General features: G+C 34.4%; 1 protein-coding gene across 4 annotated transcripts in view; it reads left to right on the top strand.

The window, feature by feature from the left end:
• The window catches only part of LOC149494289 (uncharacterized), a 47058-nt gene extending 32526 nt beyond the window's left edge, over positions 1-14532 (top strand). For 2 of the 4 annotated variants that reach the window (XR_016321986.1, XM_089724624.1), the window contains one exon: positions 10278-13849. Coding sequence is in view for 3 of the 4 variants with exons in the window: in XM_089724624.1 (XP_089580750.1) it covers positions 10278-10280 (3 nt within the window). In the remaining variant the exon portion in view is untranslated. Of the gene's footprint in view, positions 1-5526; positions 5875-10277; positions 13850-14075 lie in introns of those variants that run through there. The other 2 variants (XM_089724620.1, XM_089724622.1) reach the window with 2 other exon arrangements.
• The last annotated feature ends 9143 nt before the right edge of the window (positions 14533-23675 follow it).

The raw sequence follows: 23675 nt of genomic DNA on the forward strand, positions 1-23675 counted from the left end.
AAGTCTCTTGATAATCAAAACCGGGTTTTTGGCTATACCCTTCAGCCACTAACCTAGCTTTGTATTTTTCAATTGTACCATATGCTTTGAACTTGAGTTTGTAAACCCATTTACACCCAACAACTTTAACATTTGGAGGCAATTGAGTAACAATCCAAGTAATATTGTCTTCTAGGGCAGCAAGTTCAAGGTTCATATCTCCTTTCCAATGATCATCCAAGATAGCTTGTTGATAAGATGTGGGCTCGGAAATAGAAGAACTAAGATTCACAAAAGAATGATAAGATGGAGATAACTCATTATAAGAAAGAAAATGTTGAATGGGATAAGAAGTGACACATGCATGTGAATGAGGAAGATATGCAAGGTGATAATCATTAAGGTAAGAAGGCACTTTATGAGATCTAGAACTCCTTAAAACAGGAATAGGATTAGGCAAGGTAGGAACTATAGAAGAATTGGAGAAACAAAAGGAGAATTAGAAGGAGAGTCTGGTAAATCAGAATTAGGAAGAGGAGCAGACACATTTGGAGAAACATTAAAATTTGTTGGTGACTTAAAATCAGAGGAAGGAAAAGCAGGACAAAAGGAAGGAGGGGAAGGTAAAGGCAAAGTAGTCATAGTATGAGATGTTGCAGAATGTTTAAAAGGGAAAATTGTTTCATGAAAAATGACATCCCTAGAGATAAAAGTGGTTTTGGTATCTAGATCATACAAAACATATCCCTTAAACCCAGGTGGATATCCAATGAAAATGGATTTTCTACCTCTAATGTCAAATTTAGTCCTATGAGAAACAAGATTAGATGCAAAACACAAGAAGCCAAAAGCTCTCAATTGAGTGTATGAGGGAGTTTTGTGAAAAAGCATTTCAAAAGGAGATTTATTGTTCAGTTTAGAGATATGAACTCTATTAATGATGTAGGTGGAAGTGAGAACAGCATGACCCTAAAAGTAAGAGGTAAGCTAGAGTGAAATAAGAGTGCCCTAGCCACATTTAGAATGTGTTGGTGTTTTCTCTCAACCACCCCATTTTGTTGAGGGGTGTAAACACAAGTGGATTGATGCACAATACTAGAAGAAGCAAAAAATGAATGTAAAAGGAATTCAGTACCATTGTCACTTTTAATGGTTTTGATAAGAGTATGAAACTGAGTTTGTACATATTTACAAAATTTAGGAACTAAAAATAACACTTCACTTTTGTGCTTCATAAGAAAAACCCAAATACATTGAATATGATCATCCACAATTGTTAAGAAATAATGGTTTTCATTAATGTCCTTTTGGGAATATGGACCCCAAATATCCATATGTACAATATCAAATGGATTGTTTGATATATCCCCATTACATGGAAAAGGTAGCCTTTTCATTTTAGCTCTAGGACACGTCTCACAAGGAACAAGAGAGTGTTTACAAGGTATAGAAAGTAAAGGCTGCAATAATCTTATTCTATCATCTGCTAAATGTCCTAATCTGTGATGCCAAACTTCAAAAGAAACAGCAGAGTATGAAGAAACGGAATTGACGGAAGTGACAAACTTAGGAAAAATAAAAGCAGGTTGTAGGAAAAACAAACCATCTACAGTTCTAGCCAGTCCAATCGTTATCCATGATGAAAGGACCTGGATAAAACAGTAATGAGAAAGGATAACAAAGCACAAAAGATTTGTAGCAGTAAGTTTACCCACTGAGATAAGATTGAAAGTGAAAGTAGGCACTAGAAGAGCATTCTCAAGGACAAAATTCTTATCTAGTTTCACAGTTCCTGTGGCTGTAACTTGCACACATATACCATATGGCAATCTAACATAAGAATTTTGTAATGGAAATGAATGCACATAAAATGAACTATGACAGATGATATGATCAGCAGCACCTGTATCGATGATCCAAGGTGACTGATCACATCTAGAATTTTGCAAACGATGAAAAACAGAAGAGTGAATACCTGCAAGATTGACTTGAGCAGTATTAGATGAAGGGATTGAATTAGATTTCGAGTGAAAAAGGAAATGGACTGATCATCTTAAAGAGTCATAAGTCGTTGAACTTGATCCTTAGAAAGCGTAATACCAGAAAGATGCTCAGAAGCAGCTCCAACAAAAGTAAAAGCAACTTCAATAGAATCGAAGGATTGAGTTGTGACTGAGTTAACACCAGCAGTTCCAGATAATTGCCTTAGAAACCTTGACTGTGTTTGTGAGGAAACATGAGTTTGGGACAAATTCCTTGGCTTAGTAAATTTGAAATCTGGAGGAAAACCTATAAGTTTGAAACAATTTGCCTTGACATGGCCAGGTTTTCCATAGTGGTAACATACCATAGCAGCTTTGTTTTTATCTCGCTTAACTGCTAAAGCAGAAGATTCGTGAAAAGAATGTGTCTGAAGCATAAGAGATTGCTACGTTTCTTCTTGTAAAACTAGGTTATAAGCTTGATCCAGAGAAGAGAACGGTTTCATCATCATTATCTGAGATCGAACTCCTTGAAAAGTTTCATTTAAACCATTAAGAAAATGGAAGACTTGATCCTTTTGCTGTGATTCCACAAATTTTTGAAAATTTCCACAGGTACGAAGAGGCAAAGGCCGATAGATTCGTAATTCCTCCCAAATTGTTGTGAGTTCCGTAAAATAAGCATCTATGGACTTTGTTCCTTGAGTAGTGTTACACAACTGATGTTGCAATTGACCAACCCTAGCATCATCGGGCTATGAGAATTGCTGATGCAACTCGTCCCAAATCTGCTTTGCCTCTTCAAGATAAAACATTGTAGATGCGATTTGAGATGAAATTGATCAAAGGAGCCAAGCCACAACCAAATTATTGCAATGAATCCATGTCAAATATAAAGGATCAGAAGGCTCTGGCTTAGGAATCGATCCATCAAGAAACCTGTTAGAGTTAAGAACGCAGCAGGGATAAATTAAAGAAGAAGAGAGAAGAAGAAATAGAGGTTAGATAAAATTAGAGATTGGAACGTCCATTAAATGAGATTTCGGATTTACAAGCAGGTCTTGATTGAGGAACAAGAAAGATAATAACAGAAAAGGAAATAAAGTAAAAAGGTTGCAAGCAAACCACAAGACCAGCCCGATACAGAGAGAGACCCCATGCCAAAATAACAAACTCTATATTTTTCGATAACCTCTCATTCCAATCACTAGCTATATATATGATTTCCCCCTAACAGAATCTGTTGATGTGTCCAGCAATGTTGCTAATTCTTTTGTTGTCCTCTTTGTTCTTTGTTTCTTCTAGAATAAACCTTGTAGGCCTTGGGTTTTTCTCTGTTATTTTGGCATTTTTGTGAGTATCGGAAGGAGCCACTAGTATTTGATAAAATCCCTATTTCATATCCAGCTTTGAGAAGAATTGGGCTCCGTGTAGTTCGTCAAGCAATTCTTGAATAACTGGAATAGCATATTTGTGAGGAACGGTTGTTCTGTTAAGTTGGCGGTAGTCGACGCAAAATCGCCAGCTTCCGTCTTTCTTCTTAACCAATAAAATTGGACTAGAGAATGGACTAGAGCTGGTATTGAAATCTTTGTGATTAAAGTAAATATTGTGTTTCCTAGTTTAGGTTTATTCCTAATTAGTGTAAAGATTATGTTTCCTAGTTTAGAGATATTCCTATTTAGATTGCTTCCTATATTGGAACAATTTTTGTATATATATAGTGGAGTAGAGGTTGAAAATATATCACAAGTTGAAAGAAATAAAACATATTCTTTCCTCTAATTTCTACATGGTATCAGAGCCATTGCCGTGAATTTTTCGGCAACGGTTTCGGTTTGAAATAGGGCTGAGATACACACAGTGCCGCCGGGAGTGGGAGTTGGCTGTCACCACCCAGCTCAGAAGAAAGAGGGACTGCCGATCGGCCCTCCATCCAAGCTGCGTCGCCGTCCGACAACGCGCGTGTGCACGCGCGCCTCTAGAAGTTTTCGGCCGTTCTTCACGCGTCGGCGCGTGCGGCTGTTTTCGGCGAGCTCCGTCGACGGCGCGCGCGGCTGTTTCCGGCGAGCTCCGTCGACGTTTCTTGTTTCGACGAGCTCGACGACTTGTGGTAATTTTTCCCCTACTGTTCTTCAGCACCGATTTTGCGTTTGGAATTTTTTCCGTTTTTTCTGGTGTTTTTTCTGCCGCTGCTAGTTCTTCACACTTCTGTTTGAATTTTTTTTTTTTTAATCTGATAGTATGGGTGATGGAAAGAAGGTGGATATAAGTTTTCACTCAGAGAGTCCCTCACTTCAGATTAGTCCAGTGAAGTTAGATGGAACAAACTACCTGGCTTGGTCTCGGTCTTGTTTATTATTTATTGAAGCAAGAGGTTTGCAAGGATACCTTGATGGTGGAGCGACTAAACTAGTTTCGATAGATCCGGTTTTTAACAAATGGAAATCCGAGAATTCTCTTATTATGTCTTGGTTAATAAATTCTATGTAGCCAACTATTTCCCGAGGATATTTGCTTCTTGATACAGCTAAGAAGATATGGGATGCTGCTTCACAGACGTATTCACAAACTGGAAACTATGCTCAGAGGTATGAATTGCGACAAAAAGTTCATGAAACCAAGCAGGGAGATCTGACCATCGCTCAGTATTTTGCGGAACTTAGTGGGTTATGGCAGGAACTAAATTATTATCAAGACTTTCAAGCAAGATGTACTGATGGTGCGACTCAGGTTCAGAAGTTGATTGAAGTAGAACGTGTGTATGATTTTCTGGCTGGCCTAAATAACGAGTATGATCAGATTCAAGTCTAAGTTCTTGGACGAGATCCTTTTCCATCCTTACGACAAGCATACTCATTTGTACAGCAAGAGGAAACTAGGAGGAACGCTATGGTTCACAGATCTACCATTGACAAAGCAGAGTTGGTTGCTAATTCTGCAAGAGAACATATCCAGGCTGCAAAGAACAGTTCTTCAAATAGAGATCAATTATTTTGTGACTATTGCGGTAAGAACAGGCACACTAAGGAGTTCTGCTGGAAATTACATGGACGCCCAACTAAAGGGCATGGAGGAAAGTGGGTCAGTTCTTCTAGACCACAGGCACACATATCTGATAGTGGAGCTTTATCTGAGGAACCATCTACTGCTGGAAGCTTTTCTGATAAGGAGATTCTTGAAACGATTATTGTCACAGCTTGATTCGTCCTCAACTCAAACTGTGGCCTCCAATTTTGTTAATTCAGGTAATGCTTTTCTTACCTTTCTTGCAAAAATTGCAAAACCCTCTTGGGTTATAGATTCAGGAGCAAATAAACATACAACAGGCTCTATAAAACATTTCCTCACATATTCTAAATATCAAGGCATAGACAAAATTCGCATTGCGGATGGCTCCTTAGTACCAATTGCTGGCACAGGTTCTATTGACTGTACTTCCAATATTAAACTCTCCCATGTTCTTCATATTCCCAGATTTCCTATTAATCTGTTATCTGTCAGCTAAATCACAAAAGCACTTAATTGCAAAGTAACTTTTTACCCAACTCATTGTATATTTCAGGAACTGAACACGGGGAGAATGATTGGCAGTGGTAGCTTGCGAGATGGACTGTATCTGTTGGATGACGTTTGTCGTTTTTCAAATTCGGGTACCAGTCAAGCTTTGTTAGGAACTTCTAGAAATCCTTCCGATGAAGTTATTCAATGGCATAGGAGATTAGGACATCCCTCTTTTTCTGTCTTAAAACGTTTATTTCCCACTTTGTCTGCTAAGTGTGATTTTAATTCATTAGTATGTGATGCTTGTGAACTTGCCAAACACACCAGGCATTCTTATTCTCCGATTAATAATAAAAATTTGATTCCTTTTGCTAGTATTCATTCTAATGTTTAGGGTCTTACTAAAACTCTCTCTTTCTGGTTATAGATGGTTTGTGACCTTTATTGATTGTTGCACTAGATTGACTTGGGTTTATTTGATGAAAACAAAAAATGAAGTTTTTTCGTGTTTTCAGAATTTCCATAAAATGATTTGTACTCAGTTTGATGCACATGTTAAAATCCTAAGAACAGATAATGGTACTGAATACATGAATGCAGATTTTTGTACCTATTTAGATTCTAATGGTATTATCCATCAGACTAGTTGTGTCAATACTAGTGCTCAAAATGGAGTAGCAGAAAGGAAAAATAGGCATTTACTGGAAGTAGCTAGGTCCCTTATGTTCACTATGAATCTTCCCAAACCATATTGGAGGGATACTATTTTGACTGCTGCTTACCTTATCAATCGTATGCCTCTTCGTACTTTGAATTTTAAAACTCCATTAGAAGTTCTTCAAGGAAAAAACTCTTATAGTGTACCTCCTAAAGTCTTTGGATGTGTTTCCTTTGTTCATCAGAATGGTTTTAGCAAATTAGATCCTAGAGCCTTGAAGTGTGTGTTTGTTGGTTACTCTACTACTCAAAAAGGATACAAGTGTTATCATCCTTCTTCCAGGAAATACTTTGTGAGTATGGATGTTACCTTTCGGGAGTTTGAATCTTATTTTTCTTCCCAGTCACCTCTTCAGGGGGAGAAATATCAGATGGAAGAGGTGATGGATGACATATCTTTCCAGGGGGAGATTGTTGTAGACATAGATAGTAAGAAAGAGCAACCACCCAAATCTCTAGGAAGATTGGATAGACCTGATTTGAAAACCTACACAAGGCGGACTAATACAGATACAACCATAGAGCCTGAGACCTCTGATCAACCGTCCTCTCCAATTTCGGTCCCTGAAGATACAGAAGAGCAAGAACTTGGTGAGTCTTCTTTAATTCCTGTTGATTCTGATCCTAATTTTGATTCCAGTCCTTTTGATAATGACCTTGATATCCCTATTGCTCTTAGAAAAGGAGTTAGAACATGCACTAAACATCCCATCTCCCATTTCATCTCCTACAATGCTCTGTCCCCTTCCTATAGAGCTTTTGTTTTGTCTGTTTCTTCTGTTTCTATACCGCAGGATTGGCAAGAGGCATTACAGGATTCAAAATGGAAGGCTGCAATGGTTGAGGAGATGAGAGCTTTGGCAAAAAATGAGACATGGGATCTTGTAACTCCTCCCCCAGGAAAGAAGCCAGTTGGATGTAAATGGGTGTTCACAGTTAAACATAGGGCAGATGGTTCAATTGAGAGGTACAAGGGTAGATTGGTAGCCAGAGGATTCAGCTAGACCTATGGTGTTGATTATCAGGAAACATTTGTCCCTGTAGCCAAGATGAACACAATCAGAATTTTGTTGTCTTGTGCAGTCAATCTTGACTGGGAGTTGCATCAATTTGATGTTAAAAATGCTTTTCTACATGGTGATTTGAAAGAAGAGGTGTATATGGAGATTCCTCCTGGATTTGATGATGACAAAACCAGAGGAAAACTTTGCAAGCTGAAGAAGTCATTATATGGGCTAAAACAATCACCAAGAGCATGGTTTGAAAGATTTAGTAAAGCTATGCTTTCCTTTGGGTATATTCAGAGCGATGCTGATCATAATTTATTCATTAGACATCATGAAGGTAAGATCACGTTGCTTATTGTCTATGTTGATGATATAGTGATGACCGGAAATAATGAAGAAGAAATGACTCACTTGAGAAATTTGTTAGCTAGGGAGTTTGAGATTAAGGATTTGGGAAAGTTGAGATATTTCCTTGGGATAGAAGTTGCTAGGTCAGAAAAAGGGATTTTTATTTCTCAGAGAAAGTATATCCTTGATCTCCTTAAAGAAACTGGTATGTTGGGATATAAACCTGCAGAATCACCTATTGAAGCTAATCATAAGCTTCAAGCTGGAGTGGGAAGTTCAGTTGATATTGGCAGGTATCAGAGATTGGTTGGAAAGTTGACATCCTTTTGGAGATGCCCATATCTGTAAGGCTTTACTGAAATAGGGCCCTATCCAGGTTGGAGTATGATTCTATGGTCTTGTGGACGGTTGGGAGGAAGGTATTTTAAGTCCTCAAAGATTGTAGGGAATTTTGATTGGAGCTACTGGAGTTGCTGAGATTTACTAGAGGAGAGGGCTGTTGAGTTGGCTGGATATGTTGTGTCTTCAGATAATTCCCATAAAAACCCAGAAAATCCAATGTCATCAACAGCTACATTTGATATGGACTTAATAGAAGCTGAAGAACGGGACAATGAAGGATCCCAAGTGAGAGTTACCCAATTTCCATTATAACTGAATCCCATAGCCATTTTCAGCCAATCGACCTTGACTTCCCCCCAAAGTCTCTAGCCAAGCAATACCCAAAATAATATCAACTCCGCCTAAAGGGAAAACAAAGAAATCCACTATTATCTCAATAGAACCAAACTGAAGCTTTAAATTCGTTCAAACACCTCTGGATTGAATCCGATGCCCATCACCTAATTTGACAAAGAAGGGAGTCGTGGGACTAACCATTAAATTGAGTGATTGAACCATATCTCCAGAGATGAAGTTATGGCTGGCACCACTATCAATCATTATGGTGACCGTTTGAAGTGATTGGGTGCCCCTAAGCTTCATTGTACGAGGTCGTGAAATACCCCCCCACTGAATAGAGTGGTAAATCCAGTTCAGAGAAGTGAGCTTCATCCAGTTCAGTAGAGAGAAGATTAGAGGAATTGGGTTCCATATCTGCAAATAAACCATCATCTGTTAGAACATCATCTTCACTGCCAATCAGAGCTCTTAGTGACTTATTGGGGCACTCGTGTAATGGAGAATAGGGCTGTTTGAACGGAAACACGGTCCCTTGGCTCGAAGCCCTTGGCAATCATTATGGGAGTAGTGGCGAATGCCACGAAATCTGTTGGTAGTATTGGGTGGTGGTGGAGGAGCAGGTAGGGGGAGAGGTTGATTTTGGTGGGTTAGGGTTTGTGTTTGGTCGTTTGATCTAGGGGATGGGTGGGAATGATTTCTGTCCGGGTCGGGTAAGTAATTTGGTGTGGGGCACAGGTTGTAATTGGGAAAACGGGTTTTGGGCCAAGGCCAAAACGTTGTGTAGTATGTAAGTCGCTAACGTTTTGACGATAGGTTTGTTTAAAGAAGGCGGTGGTCGGATTAAGCAAGGCGACTTCCATTTCAACTTCTCAAGCTGTGCGTAGAGCCCTGTATAATTCGCCAGTATCAGAGGAACGGATTTTTACACGTATTCCTTCCTTGAGTCCATTGAGAAAGTAACCAATCAATTGAGGATCAAAGAGAGCTGGAGCTTGAGTAGCTCTGAAGATGAAATCATCAATATATTGGGTTATAGTACCCGTTTGTCTGACAGTGGTAAGAAGCTCATGTGGGTTAGAGGACACATCGCCGTTGTATGCATTGATGAGTTCAGATTTGAATTGGGTCCAACCCGGCTGAGGATTTCGAACACGGAGCAACCTAAGCAAATGAAGAGGTGCTCCTTCCATAGAACACATAGAAATAGAGATTTGGGAAGCTGGTGGGGTGTTATGGAGTTCAAAATACTGTTCGGCTTTTGCTATCCAGCCAATAGGTTCTATGCCATTGAAGGTAGGCATATCCAGTTTTTTGGGTATGAAGGACGAGTTCTGATTTGTAAAAGGTCTGGTGGTGGTGTGGTTTGTATGGGAGGATGTTTCTTGTTGGACGTTTGGGTGAGGATGGGTAGAGCTTTCAGAGATAATAGCAGGTGCTTTTCCGGCAATTAAGGTCTTGAGGAGGGATTTGATTTCTATATTATCAGCTGGAAGGTTTTGCAAGGTGGAAAGGGCGTCTTCAATAGAGGATATTTGTGCTTGAATTGTAGATACGTTCTTCTCTAACGTTTCTACTCTGGATTCCATCTACGTTTTTGGCATCCGGCAGGTCGGACCAATTTGTTAGAGTTAAGAACGCAGCAGGGATAAATTAAAGAAGAAGAGAGAAGAAGAAATAGAGGTTAGATAAAATTAGAGATTGGAACTTCCATTAAATGAGATTTCAGATTTACAAGCAGGTCTTGATTGAGGAACAAGAAAGATAATAACAGAAGAGGAAAATAAAGTAAAAAGGTTGCAAGCAAACCCCAGGGCCAGCCCGATACAGAGAGAGACCCCCTGCCAAAATAACAAACTCTATATTTTTCGATAACTTCTCATTCCAATCACTAGCTATATATATGATTTCCCCCTAACAGAATCTGCTGATGTGTCCCGCAGTGTTGCTAATTCCTTTGCTGCCCTCTTTGTTCTTTGTTTCTTCTAGAATAAACCTTGTAGGGCCTTGGGCTTTTCTCAACAGTCCTATCAAAACCCTAACTAGTTTCGAATTGAAACAGTGAGAAGAAAAGAAAGATGCCAGGTCGCAAAATTGCTCGACGTGAGCTCTGGAGTTACAACAATGGAACCATGGTTCTCCGAGTGATGCAGATAATAAGGAGAATTAATATCTTCCAATGGATGAGACGTCAATGAAGGAGGAACGGTAGAATTCGGTGTAACAGGTGAATTCGTCATTGTTGATTAACAAAAGAAAGCTGAAGATGTGAATAAATGAAGATGAAGATGAACAATAAAGCAACCGTCTCTTGAAAACTTGTGATTTACTGCTCTGATACCATGTAACAAGTTTAGAGAAAAGAAAACAAAAAAATGAGGAGAATGAGAATCGATAATCTTCATTCCTTTTCAAAATCTGTATTTACAGTCTGTATGAGAGCAAAGTCTCTTAGGTGGGCCTATAACTAATTCTGTCCTAGTCAGCATACATAAAATTGTATTTCTATATTACATAAATTAATTTAACTAATTACAAAAGCACTAAGTAACTGCACTATTACAAGTTCTTCCTTTATCTTTACTTTGCATAGATTGATACTTTCAGTTAGTGTTCTTTGCTGAGTGATTGCTTACAATCTAGCTGAAAAAGCTGGTCCACATTTTATTCTTGGGTTAATGATTGCGAAAAGTAATAGGCATTTTTTAATGTAATACACTAACATTTTCTCTCTTTGGATCATGTGCCTTAATTGATGCATCATGCTTAGCTCATGGATTCTTTATTATAAATGAAGCTGAATGTGGAATGCACTTTGCTAAGAGGGGATGGTGTTTTTTCTTTTTTTCTTTGCCACTTAGGTACTACCACTTTGCTAAGAGGGTTTGTGTTACCTTTTTTTATTGGTCAACACTTAGATACCACGTCCTTCCTCCATTAAGCACATTGTTGCCAATTGCCTTGATGTTGTCTGGTTTGATAACGTGGCAACAATCTGCAAAAATAATAAAAAAAAAATAAAAAAAATTATTTCTATTTTGGAAGTGAAACCGTGGACTCATTTCATATAATTGGTATTTTTGAGTTGCAGAGAAACACAACTCTCTCAAAAAATGGATCTAAATTCTCTCTCTATCTAAAAATAGATTTGATAACTGCAATACATATCTGATGACATCAGTATTGACAATTCCTCCGGATTTATTGAAGAGAGAGATAGTGGGAGAGTTGCATTTTTTACTAGATATAGTTTTGTGGTTGAGAAAGCAAAAAGGATTTAACTTATTTGAAAACACAAGGATTTCAAAGTGTGAGGTGGAGCATTTGAGTAATAAAGCCTTGTTTTTGAGCCTGAATTCAATCTTGTCTGTGAAGGTCAACATAAGATGTTGGCTCGTTACAAGGAAAATTGTATATTCTTTAGAGATGATTATGATACTAATGGTAATCATAGGTTTGCAAGGAGAATATTATGGTATCTATAATATGCAAATTGAGAGGATTGAAATGGGTTTAGAAGATAATCATGTGAATTGCAGTACAACCATGTCGATTGAATTATGACCTTCTGAAGGTATTTGCCTTGTCATTAGTGAGAGCATGTTAATTGCAGAGGTATTATTCCTTTGTTTGAAAACCATTGAATTATGACCTTCTGAAGGTATATACCTTTTCATTAATGAGAGCATGTTAATTGCAGAGGTATTATTCCTTTGTTTGAAAACCTCAGATTCCAAGTGCTTGAATTGGACTCAGAGACTAGCAGGATCAAAAGCTGAACAACAGTGGGTATAAAGTTATGCTCTTGGGGCAGAGTTCATCTTTCTCCATTGATGTTCTGAAAGGATGTGACTTTAGTCCACAGTTTGAGGAAAAATGTAAGAGAGTTCAGGTCTATTTATAATGAACAAAGTAAGAAGTAGATGCATAGGTCCCACTTCATAAAAACATAGTCCTAAACTTAGCATATAATATCCTAAAAACTTGGCATAAACTATAACTCACCGCCAAATCTTCATTCAAGTCCTCATTAGCTTCAGCAACACCATCCATTTCACATCCTTTAACTTGCTCCATTTTTATCTGTCTTATGCTTGTTTATTATTTAATAAAACAAATGATTTTAAAAATTTTAAAAAATTTACCAGAATTATTTTCTTTTATGAAAATCGTTTGTTCCCTATTTTGTACTTTTCTTACTTCTTGTTAATAATTGAACAGAGTGGAAATGGTAACAAAGGACTCGTATAGCTGACTCTAACTAGTTTGGGACAAGGCTTAGTTGTTGTTGTTGTTTCATTTGATTCAGCTTCAATCTATTCAAAATTCGGTTGTGGATGTGAGGCACTTGAACATGGTTTGCCTGACTCTGCTTAATCTTTTGTCTAATAGCTTCTCTATTAGCTGGCATGTCAACCCATTATCAGCATCACCACCAAATAACATACCCTTCAGCATCTTTATCTATGTATAATACCTATTTTATCAATCAACAATCCATTGGTTTCATCAATAATCTCTTTGATCATAATGCAATTTGCGAGCTTGATTGTACTTCACAAAACCAAATCGTTTAGCCTTTGTTGTGCAAGTGTATTTCTCCTGTGTATGAATCTAGGAACACATTCGAATAATGGCAGAAAATCAATTGAAAATTCACTCTAGGACTTTTTGCTTAAAAGTAATGGAAAATTATTCTACACTTGCTAAGAACACTCGAATTTCATTCACAACCTGATGGACGACAAGTTAGGCTAAGAATTTCAACTTTTAGCTGCTTTAAATTTGGAGTAGAACTCCCACAAAGGCCCCACCTTTCAGCTGCACATTTCTTTTTAATTGTAAAACTTGCTTATACAACTTATGAGCTAGCTTTCCAATTATTCACTAAACTGATTTTAAAAGTAAATAATTCAATATATTCTACATCACAAGTTTTCCTTGATCTTATGGCCAATGGAATGCCAAAAAACATTTAACTCCGTTATACATGGATCACTCATAATTTTGTTTTGACATCTTGACTTGGTCCAATTTTCCCATGCAAACACAAAGTCAGTCGTAATGTCTTTATCAAAATCAATGGATGGATTATCATTAAAAAAAAAAAAAAATTCTGGATTTAAGAAATGGCCAGTGCATGTAAAGGTCAATGAAGTTGGCATTCCCATTTCTGATTGATAATTTAAAACATCCTTTTACGTATTTATTTCCATTGAAAGTTTTTATACTAGCTCATGTGTGTGTTTTGTATGCGTGCATGTGTGTATCCCATGGGTGGTTTCTTTCCATTATCAAGAAGTTGAAGAACTCGATTAAGTTCCCCCATGACTGTAAATTCCAAAAGAAAGGCATCAGAACTATTTGTACAACATACTTGGCTTTTGCTTCTTTTGTCCATATACTAGAAACCCATTCCTCCAGTGTGAATGTAGTTCTTGATGAGTTCTTTTGTTGGTGAATGCATTTCTGTGTGAGACAGGAAGTTCAAACTCTGGCTTTAGAGGCGTATCTGCTAAGGCATATGGTTTATAGAGAAAATGCTAGTTGGCTGCAATTGGTTTAATTGTTAACCCCTAATTTCACTATTGATAATTTTTAAAGAAAGGTTACAAATGAAGAACTGCTTTAATATTTTCTTTTTATTTTCTTCATTAGCCATTTGTTTGTTTTCTTTGTCAAAACATTATATTGAAAATTAGGATCCTTAAAAATTCCAATTGTGTACTGTACCTGCTGAAGCAACCGATATGTATGGCATCAATCACTCTGATGTCTTGAAATTTCATCATGTTATTCAGCATCTGATTATTCAGCATCAATCTTTTGATCTCAACTGAGTTTCTTTTGTTTGCCTCAGATTCGAATCACCCGCTCCTATAGGTTGCAATCTGACATCGAATGACAAAAATTGCGCTTAACTTCTGCATGTTAGATTGATAGCTTGAGTTGGTTCTTTGCTGCACAAGGCCAGATACTCATTTTCATTAGCTAGTGTAACAACTCCAGCTTTTTTGGGTATATTTTGCTTCATATTTGTCATCCATGTATATAGTATAAAGTCGAACTAAGCATGTGATCTATTCAGTTTCGTCTAGAAGCAGGATGGTTTCTCTGGATGTTGACGGACCCCGGGTTTTCAATGGGTTAGTCTGCTTTTTCCTTCCTGTGTTGTTCTTTGTACAAATTTTGATTGTGGAAGTAAATAACAGAAAATATGCTACATATATACAGAAATTTCTTTTTTAACATGATAAAAGAAGCAGACAATTGTAATGAGTGAATTATTATTCAGTTTCAGATTGGGTTCAAATCTACTAGTCAAGGTTCTCATTTTTAGAATTTATTTACAGCATCGTTTGGTTTTATTTGTGTTAAACTATTTAATCCACTACAAGAAAATAAATTAGTGACAAAAATTTGTCCCTATTTACATATATTTTGTCACTAATATAATATTATCATCAAAATAGCGACAAAAAAATTTTGTTGATAAGACGCTTGTCGCTATTTTTTGAGTGACGAAAACAAATTTTGTTGGTAAAGTAGTTCCCTTTTTTTGTCGGTATTTTGCTCTAAAAGTAAGACAAATTTTATCGGTATTTGTTGGAATTTTTTCGCTATTTTGCCATTTTGTCACTATGTTATCCCTTTTGATTGATATTTTAATATAATAAATTTATTTTGTTGGTAATTTATAGCTAATTTGTCGCTGATTCCATAAAAAATTGAAAAAATTTTACCTAAATTTGCATAATTAACCTGCTTTAATATGTTATCAAAACTTGTTATTATCAATATTATCAATTCAACACCATATGCCATAGCACATATATATAAACATATCTCGCAATTTAATTTAGCTAACATGTTGGACTGTTAAAATTACAAAATCATAGGAATTAAAAAAAAGGGTCTGCAACATATAGTTTTATATTTCAAATGCTGAAACAAAGATGATATTAGTTTATTAGGATGACTACGTACTAATCAAGATCCTCATGTTGATCATCTTCTGCACCATCTGTAGTACGATCAACATGGAATCTATTGATAGTAGATGCATCAAAACGCCCATCAGGCCCAACTATAATAGTAGGAGCACTAGGTGAAGTGGAATCAGATCGCCCATCAGGCCCAACTATCATAGTAGGAGCACTAAGTGAAGTGGAATCAGATGGAGGAGCTGTAGAGGTCTATCTTGGTTGCATCTGAAGTTGCTGATGAAACTGTGCAAGCATATCAGCATGCTATTGCACCAATCTCTTTAACGCAGCTATCATTTCTGCCTGAGACTAGGATGACTCACCTATCTCCATAGCTGGAGATGAAGCAGATGTAGCACATCGGCTAGTACCGGAGTAATAACTCGATGTCTGTGTCCTAATGCCATATATTCTCCTATAATGCCGTTGTCCTGTAGCCTCAATGAAAATTTCTGTCATCATGAATATATTTTTATGAATCTTCTTCTGTGTAGTATTGGGAAGTATTATCCATTTGAGATTGGTAGTTAGCATTTACAAATGTTATATTATATAATAATAAGTAGCATTTTGAACATTCTTGTATCAACATGATAATTAATAAGTTAAGAATGAAATTTAACAAACTTACAAATACTCGCTTAGAGTGATTATCAATAAAATTGTGATCGACACCATCTTTTTTCTTTGCGGAGGTGATAAAAAAGCTCTACAGTCTATATAATAGAGAACAACAATCATTATATATATATATATATATATATATATATAAACATCCTCCATAAAAACGAACTAGCAATTTTTTTCGTTAAGTAGAAATATTACCATATTTTCTTATCCTCCAACACAGAAATGGATCCTCTAGTATGGAGAGACATACTAGATCCTCTGTCGTCCTTCTCTAACCTGCTGTTTTTGGATAAGAGTTCTGACTTCTTAATAACCTCAGGTCTCTTCCAATATTCACTCCACTTTTTCCAAACATAATCGTTAACATTATGGTTTCTTTTCCTCATGCTTTTAAGTAACTCAGAAGATTTGAATATCTCAATGTTGCTTGTTTTTCCGATGCAATCTTTATGGCTATATCCATTGCTCGATCCCAATCACAACGTTTTTGAAATTTGGAATAAGTAATCTTTATGATATGCTTTTTCAAGAATTCCATAATTTGCATATTATAATGTTGATTACACAAGCAGCAATATATATATATATATATATATATATATATATATATATATATATATATATATATATATATATATATATATATATATATGGATCGTTTAAGCAAATAAACAAACAAAACAAATTTCTGATGTGGAAGATCAGACTAAGCTGCATCCACAGAGCATACTTATAAGCAACACACAACACAATTAATTTACGTTTTAAGGTTTAGGGTTCCTGCAACCTTAACCTGGGATCCCCAGAATTAAGTCAGAGTGTGGAGGGAGAATAGAAGAAAGCCTTTAACAGGGCTTTAGATCGTAGCAATTTTAATATAACATATAAACTTTTATTTAATGAAATAAAATAAAATACAATACTTAAATATGAAATATAATTTAAACTTACAAGAGTTTTAAGACTTTCAACTTGAATCCTTTACAATCGAACTGGGAAAGGAGGGAGATGGTTTTGGGAGAGAATATCTACGCCTATATTGAATTATATGCTATATTATACGCTGCCTTCACAAGGGGAAAAGGCTCCCTTAAATAAAAAAAATTTTGGAATCTTTACTATTTACTTTTACTGTTGGTGAACAGTAGTCTCTGTCGAAGAATCTCTACTGTTTGCTTTTACTGTTGGTGAACAGTAGTCTCTGTCGAAGAATCTCTACTGTTTACTTTTACTGTTGGAACAGTAGTCTCTGTCGGAGAATCTCTACTGTTTGCTTACTGTTGGAACAGTAGTCTCTGTCGGAGAATCTCTACTGTTTGCTTACTGTGCCAAGTTGACCTTTACTGTTGGCGAGTGGACCTTTACTGTTGGCGAGTGGATCTTTACTGTTGCTGAGTGGATCTTTACTGTTGCTGAGTGGACTTTTACTATTCTTGAATTCTGGCATTTTTACAAAGGTTGAAGGAATAAGGTTCCTTCTGCCTGTTTATAATGATTCAGAACAAGATGAGGACGATGATGTGTCCTTCTTTTTCTTTTTAGCTTTTCTTTTCTTTTTATTTTTTCTTTCTGTTTTAACTTCTTTTTTCTTTCTTTTTCTTTTTTACCTGCTTTACTTTGGATTTTTATGATATCGCTGTCTTCACTTTCGTCACTAGATGAACTAGATGATGAGGATGATGGTAAAGCAATTTTACCCTTGTGTTTATGGTGTGTAGTGTTTGAAGATTTACTGGAGGATGCACTTTGGGCTTTACTGGTGGATGGATTTATGGGCTGTTTTGAACTGGTTGAGAGTTGTTCAAACATCTCTTGACAGATCAATTTATATTCTTCTGGTGTTTTGGCTGCAGCTAACCGGGCCTGACATTGGGCTTTTTGGATACCAAACTGGGGGTTATCCTGAATAGCTAATGTATGGGCATAGGTTAAAGCTGGTTTAGATGGGCTGGATAATTTATTGCGGATCCATTGACTAATTTTATGTTCAGTGGTGGAATTTTTGAATGATCCCCACCATTTTATTTTATGTCTTTTTATTATCATGGGAATTTGGCTTCCCGGAACATACTGATAATCAAAATACCATTGATATACCCATGGAGTGAAGAAGGTCATACAATAATACATCAAAGAAGGAATATAAACTTCTTCAGGTTTAGGTTTATAATGGGTCTTAAAGAACTGGTATAAATAGTGGATATCATGAGGAATGATTTCCTCAGAAATTCCTTTAAATTGCCACCATCGTTTAAACCAATTTGGTATTTTTAAATCAGTGCGTATATTTTGATCAAAATATATTAACCATGAATGAGTAGTGGTGGGATTTTGAAGACAAAATATCGTATCCCACGCTTTTTTATAATCAAAATAATTATAACTCATATTATATTTATGTAATCCTTTAAATTTTACTGGCGTTGTTAAGGAAGATACGGGCCAATCCTTAGGATGGATGACGCGTTTTATTTTTATAGAAGAATAGGAAATTATTCCATTTTTATCAAAAGTATGTTTGACGTTTACTGAATCAGTATCTAATAATATATTATTATAATATGCCTGAGGTTTTGACAAGTCTGTTGGCATAAAAAACCAATTCTCAGGATAATAATTTTTTATAATTTGCCAAGGGTTGGTATGATTATACCCATCCTCAACTTCGATTTCAAAATCAAATAAATTTTTATCAAACCATTTATGTATATTACCAGTAGATTTCTATTGGATTTTTGGCAAATCCACAGCCATCAACGGATTTGATAACTCTTTACTGTCTACCGTTTGAGACAGAGTAGCCGTATCATGAGCGGATACGATCGCTTTAGATTTAGAAGACATACCTGGGTCCTCTGTGGAAGAGGATGCCATTCCCTGCAGTGCTTTGATTACTTCAGGAGATTGAGAAAGTTCCTCAATCCATTTTTTAAGGTCTTTAGGAGAAGTGGTTTTAGTGTTTAAGGTTTTACTAAGATCTTCAGAGTGCTCAGAAAGAGCTTTAGTTGGGGAGCTGGAATCTTGTTTAATTTCTTTCCCTTTATCCTTCTTTCTTCCCATTGTTCTGTAAGAATTCTCTAGTTAGAAAGTCTGGAATATTATTATCATTACCTTTAATATACTCTATGTCAAATTCAAAAATACTTAAAAGCGCTTGCCATCGAGCAAAAATTTGTTTAGAGGCAAGGTTTTGGACATCTTTCTGCAAAACTTCTTTTGCAGATTTACAATCAATACGAAGTAAAAATTTTTGATTTAAAAGATCAGATTGAAATTTATTTATACAAATAACAATACTTAAAATTTCTTTTTTAATGGTAGAATAATTTAATTGAGTTGAAGTCCAATGACCTGAAGTATATTGGATTATTCTTTCTTTACTATTAATTTTTTGTTTTAAAATGCCGCCATAACCAATATTAGAAGCATCAGTTTCAACAATTTTAAAAGCATTAGGATCAGGAATATATAAGTAAGGAATTTCTTTTACTAATGATTTTATCTTTTTTACGAGTTGAGTATGCTGAGTTGTCCAAGGACCAGCATTTTTACAAAGTCTATTATGTAAAGGTTTTATCATGCAATTTAAATTTGGATAAAAATCAATTACATAATTTAAACAACCAAGAAAACGTTGTAATTGGGGTTTATTAGAAATTTCATCAGGAAATTTTTCACCAAAAACAAGTGCTCTTTCTATAGGTTGAATCTTACCTTGTTCTATATAATGACCTAAAAATCTTATTTTAGTTTTAAACAAATCCATTTTAGCTTTACTTAATGCTAAACCATTTTTCTCGATGACCATACAAAATGTTTTTAAATGTTTAAAATGATCTTCAAGAGTTGTACTAAATATAAGCACATCATCAATATAAACAATACAAAATTTAGAATGAGGGTTAAAAATATCATTCATGATCCTTTGAAATTCAGAAGGAGCATTTTTTAATCCAAAAGGCATTACATTCCATTCGTATTGACCAAATGGAACTGTAAATGCTGTTTTATATCTATCTTTAGGGTCAATTTGAATCTGCCAATAGCCAGATTTCATATCAAATTTACTAAAAATATTTGCATTATAGAGTTGCTTTAAAAGATCTTTTTTATTTGGAATAGGATACCTAATCCATTTTAAAGCTGTATTTAATGGTTTATAATTTATTACTAATCTGGGAGCACCACGTTCTATTTCAGCGTTTTTATTCACATAAAAAGCTGCACAAGACCATGGGCTTCTAGATTTAGAAATTAATTTTTTATTAAGTAAATCTTGAATTTCATTTTTACAATGGTCAATGAATTCAGGATTCATCTGAATTGGTCTAGCTTTAGTTTTAATGGTTTTTTCATCAAAATCTTTTTCATATGGTAAGTCCACTATGTGTTGTTTACGATCCCAGAAAGCATTTGGATGATCAGCACATAATTTGTTTTCCATAAAATCTTTTAGAGTTAAAATTTTATTTTGCATGTCTTCAGTATTTAATTGGTTTTTAATTCTATTTAAACATGCATGATTTTTCAAATCTTTTAAGTTTTCTTCTTTAGATTTGATCAAAGAATTTATTTCTAACATTTTAATAGAATGAGCTTTTAACAAATTTAATTGTTTCTTTTTAGGCTTTTCTGTAAATTCTAATTGAGCTTTACAATTTTTTATTTTAAATTTAATACAATCTTCTTTAACTGAATATGGTGTTATGAGATTTATAAATGGAGTGCCTAATATTACCATATAATTTATCTGAGGTGATAGTAAAAATATTGTGTTTATTTCTAATTGTTGATTTATGATTAGTGCATCTGTTTTTCCTATAATTTCAAGTTTAGATTTGTTGGCTGTACTTAATTTTTCACTAGTTTTTAACCAATATCTTTTAGGAACTAGATCAGATTTTATACAGTTTAAATCTGCACCTGTGTCAAAGAGTGCAATTGCATCTATCACAAAATCATTTATTTGAATGTTTATTTTTACTAAATATTTTCGTGAAGTAATTTCTTGTAATAAATTGAGAAAATTACAATCTACATCTTCATCTAATTCATTTATTTTTAATTTATTATCTGGTTCGTCTTCTTCTGAGGAAGAACTGGAAATAAGTTGAGATTCTAGTATTTTTATTTTTTTTAGAATTTTGTTGAAGTTGGGTTTTTAGTTCTTTTACTTCATGTTTTAGCGTCCTAATTTCTTTATATAATTCTTTAGTAGATTCATCCGCATCTACCTTTTTAGGTTTATTTTTATTTAAAATGGTAGTTAAATCATAAGTATTAGATTGAATTTTAGGAGTAATATCTTTTACTTCATTTTCTTCTTCAAAACTTTTTATTAGTTTTCTAAGAAGTTTAGCTTTAGTTTCTTGATCTTCAATACCATTAACTACTGTTAATAAATTACTTTGATCTTTAGATAACATGTTTAAAGAAAATTTTGATGAACTGGAAGAACTTGTAGTAGTTCCTAATTCATCAATTTGATTTTCACTTTCATTAATCTCAGATTTCGAAGAATCCGAATCAATATATAATTCATAAATTTTATTTAAAACATTATCTTCTAAATTTAATTCATGTAATCTTTTATTAAATTTACAAAATTTAGATGTATGCCCTTTTTTACCACAATTGTAACAAGTCAAATTTTTATAAGAAGTTTTAGTTGTAGATTTAGAAGGTTGTTTATTTTTGTGTTTATAAGATGATTTTGTTCTCTTTTTACTATAAAATTTATCTTGACTAGGTGTAGACCTATATTGTTTTTTAGAGTATTTATTTCTATAATATTTTTTAGGTTTATTTGTTTTAGAACATTGGCCATCACATTTCTGTGGAGAAGTTATACTATAGTCAAATTGTTTACAAAAAGATCCTAATTCTTTTTTAGTTTTCTGCATTTCATATTTTATTGTTCTTTGAAGTTTTAGATCATGACATATTTGTAATCCTTCCTTTTGAATTATACTAATTAATTGTCCATAGGTTAACTTACTATAAGGTATAGGTTGACCATGTTGTTGTTTAATATGATTTCTAACCTTTTCTCCCAAGAAATAAGGTAACCCCGCTAAAAACTTTTCTTTCCAAAAGCTTTGATTAGAGTCTTCCCTTAATATTAATCGAGTGAGAAAAGTCGTTTTATAATGTTGAAAATCACCTAAGTTTCTACATTTTAAATTACTAAGTAACTCTGCATTTTTATCTTTTAAGTGAGATGGATCTCCTATAAAATGAAGTGAAATAGTGAGAATTAAAGATGACACTGCATCTTGAATTACTTCACCATTTTCATCATATATAGGTTCACCTTCATCATCTATTTGAATTGAATTTAGGATTTCTAAATGTTGTTGGTCAGTTAGATGATAATCCCACCATCTTTTAAGTTGGCCAGTAAATCCAGCAATTAAGATTTCCGCTATAGCTTTATCAGAAATGATTGACTGTGTTTTATAAGCATTTGCAGCCATTGTCATTTGTTGCAAAATACTTAAGATATTATATTCACTTAAACCATCTATGTTCCATTCATAGATTGTTGAAGCATTATATTTAAATTGAGATATAGTATTAGGTTTATCAATTATACCTAAGTCTGGAGCCCTATTTACTATTTCTCTATGATGATTTATAGGATTGATTTCAAATTGTTTAATATTTTCTGAGTCAGGTTCACTAACATCAGAGTTGGTGTTTTCTTCTAAAATATTTACAGATGCTTGAGGAGTATCAGGAGCTACTTGTTGAATAGTCGCAGAACGAACCTCAAGTTTACTTAATTGATCTTTTAATTTGTTTACAAATTCTTTTTTACTTGACTGAGAAATTTGGTAAGGTTTAAACATGTGAGATTTTACTATTTCTTTACCTTTTATATTTTCCTTAACTAAAGGTTTATCTTCTAACATATGTTCTATTCGTTTTAATTGTGAGTTTAAACAAATTAAACTTGCATTACTAAAATTATTTTGTTCAATTATCTTACTATTTGTATCATTATCTCGAGCAACTTTATATGGTGCACAGATAATTTCATGATCTTGATGTTTTAATTTACTAATTGTTTTAGGAGGAAAATCACTTTTTATGGTTTGTTCATTTACTATCCATTCAGGTCTTTTATCTCTAAGTGTTATAGGGTTTAATTCTTTTTCAGATTTATTTTCTTTAATTAATTTATACCAATCAAAGAAATTAATTTTAGTTTGATTATTTATTTTATATTCTAAATATTCATATTTTAATTCGTCAAAAGTGTAAAGTTTTAATATCTTTTTCATTTTAAGTAAATTTTTAGTTTTAGATATTTCTTTTATTAAACTTTTCTCAATATCTATTTTACTAAGAACATTTAATTCTCTGTTTATATCACTAACATTTTCAGTGATAGCTGAAGCTGTTGGTGATTCAGGTGAATTGACTAAGGTTGACTGTTGATTTACATAATTATCTACAGGATTATAAACTGCCTGTGGTATAGAATTACTATAATCAACACCTTTCATTTTACTTGGAATATCTGAAGTTGAATATCTTGGTTTTACTATGGTTTGAATAATTGGTTTAGATTCATTATCTTTGTATTTAGCATAAATCACAGAAGGTATGGATGAACTAGGTTTATCATTTTCATCTATTGTAACAGAGGAAGATGACCCTGTATACCTCATACTTTGACTGCGATTAAATTTTAAAGTTACTTTACCATCTTCAAATTGTTCAATTTTTTGCAAATTGACGTTTGGTTTTACTTTATTAATAACTGGAGGAGGTACAACCCCCTCTAAAATCCATTCGTCTGGAAGTGTTATATCCTTCCATTGGATGGTTTTAGGAAT

Source organism: Jatropha curcas, chromosome 8, assembly GCF_041381405.1.
Source record: "Jatropha curcas cultivar XTBG-Jc1 chromosome 8, XTBG_Jcur_1.0, whole genome shotgun sequence".
NCBI lineage: Eukaryota > Viridiplantae > Streptophyta > Magnoliopsida > Malpighiales > Euphorbiaceae > Jatropha > Jatropha curcas.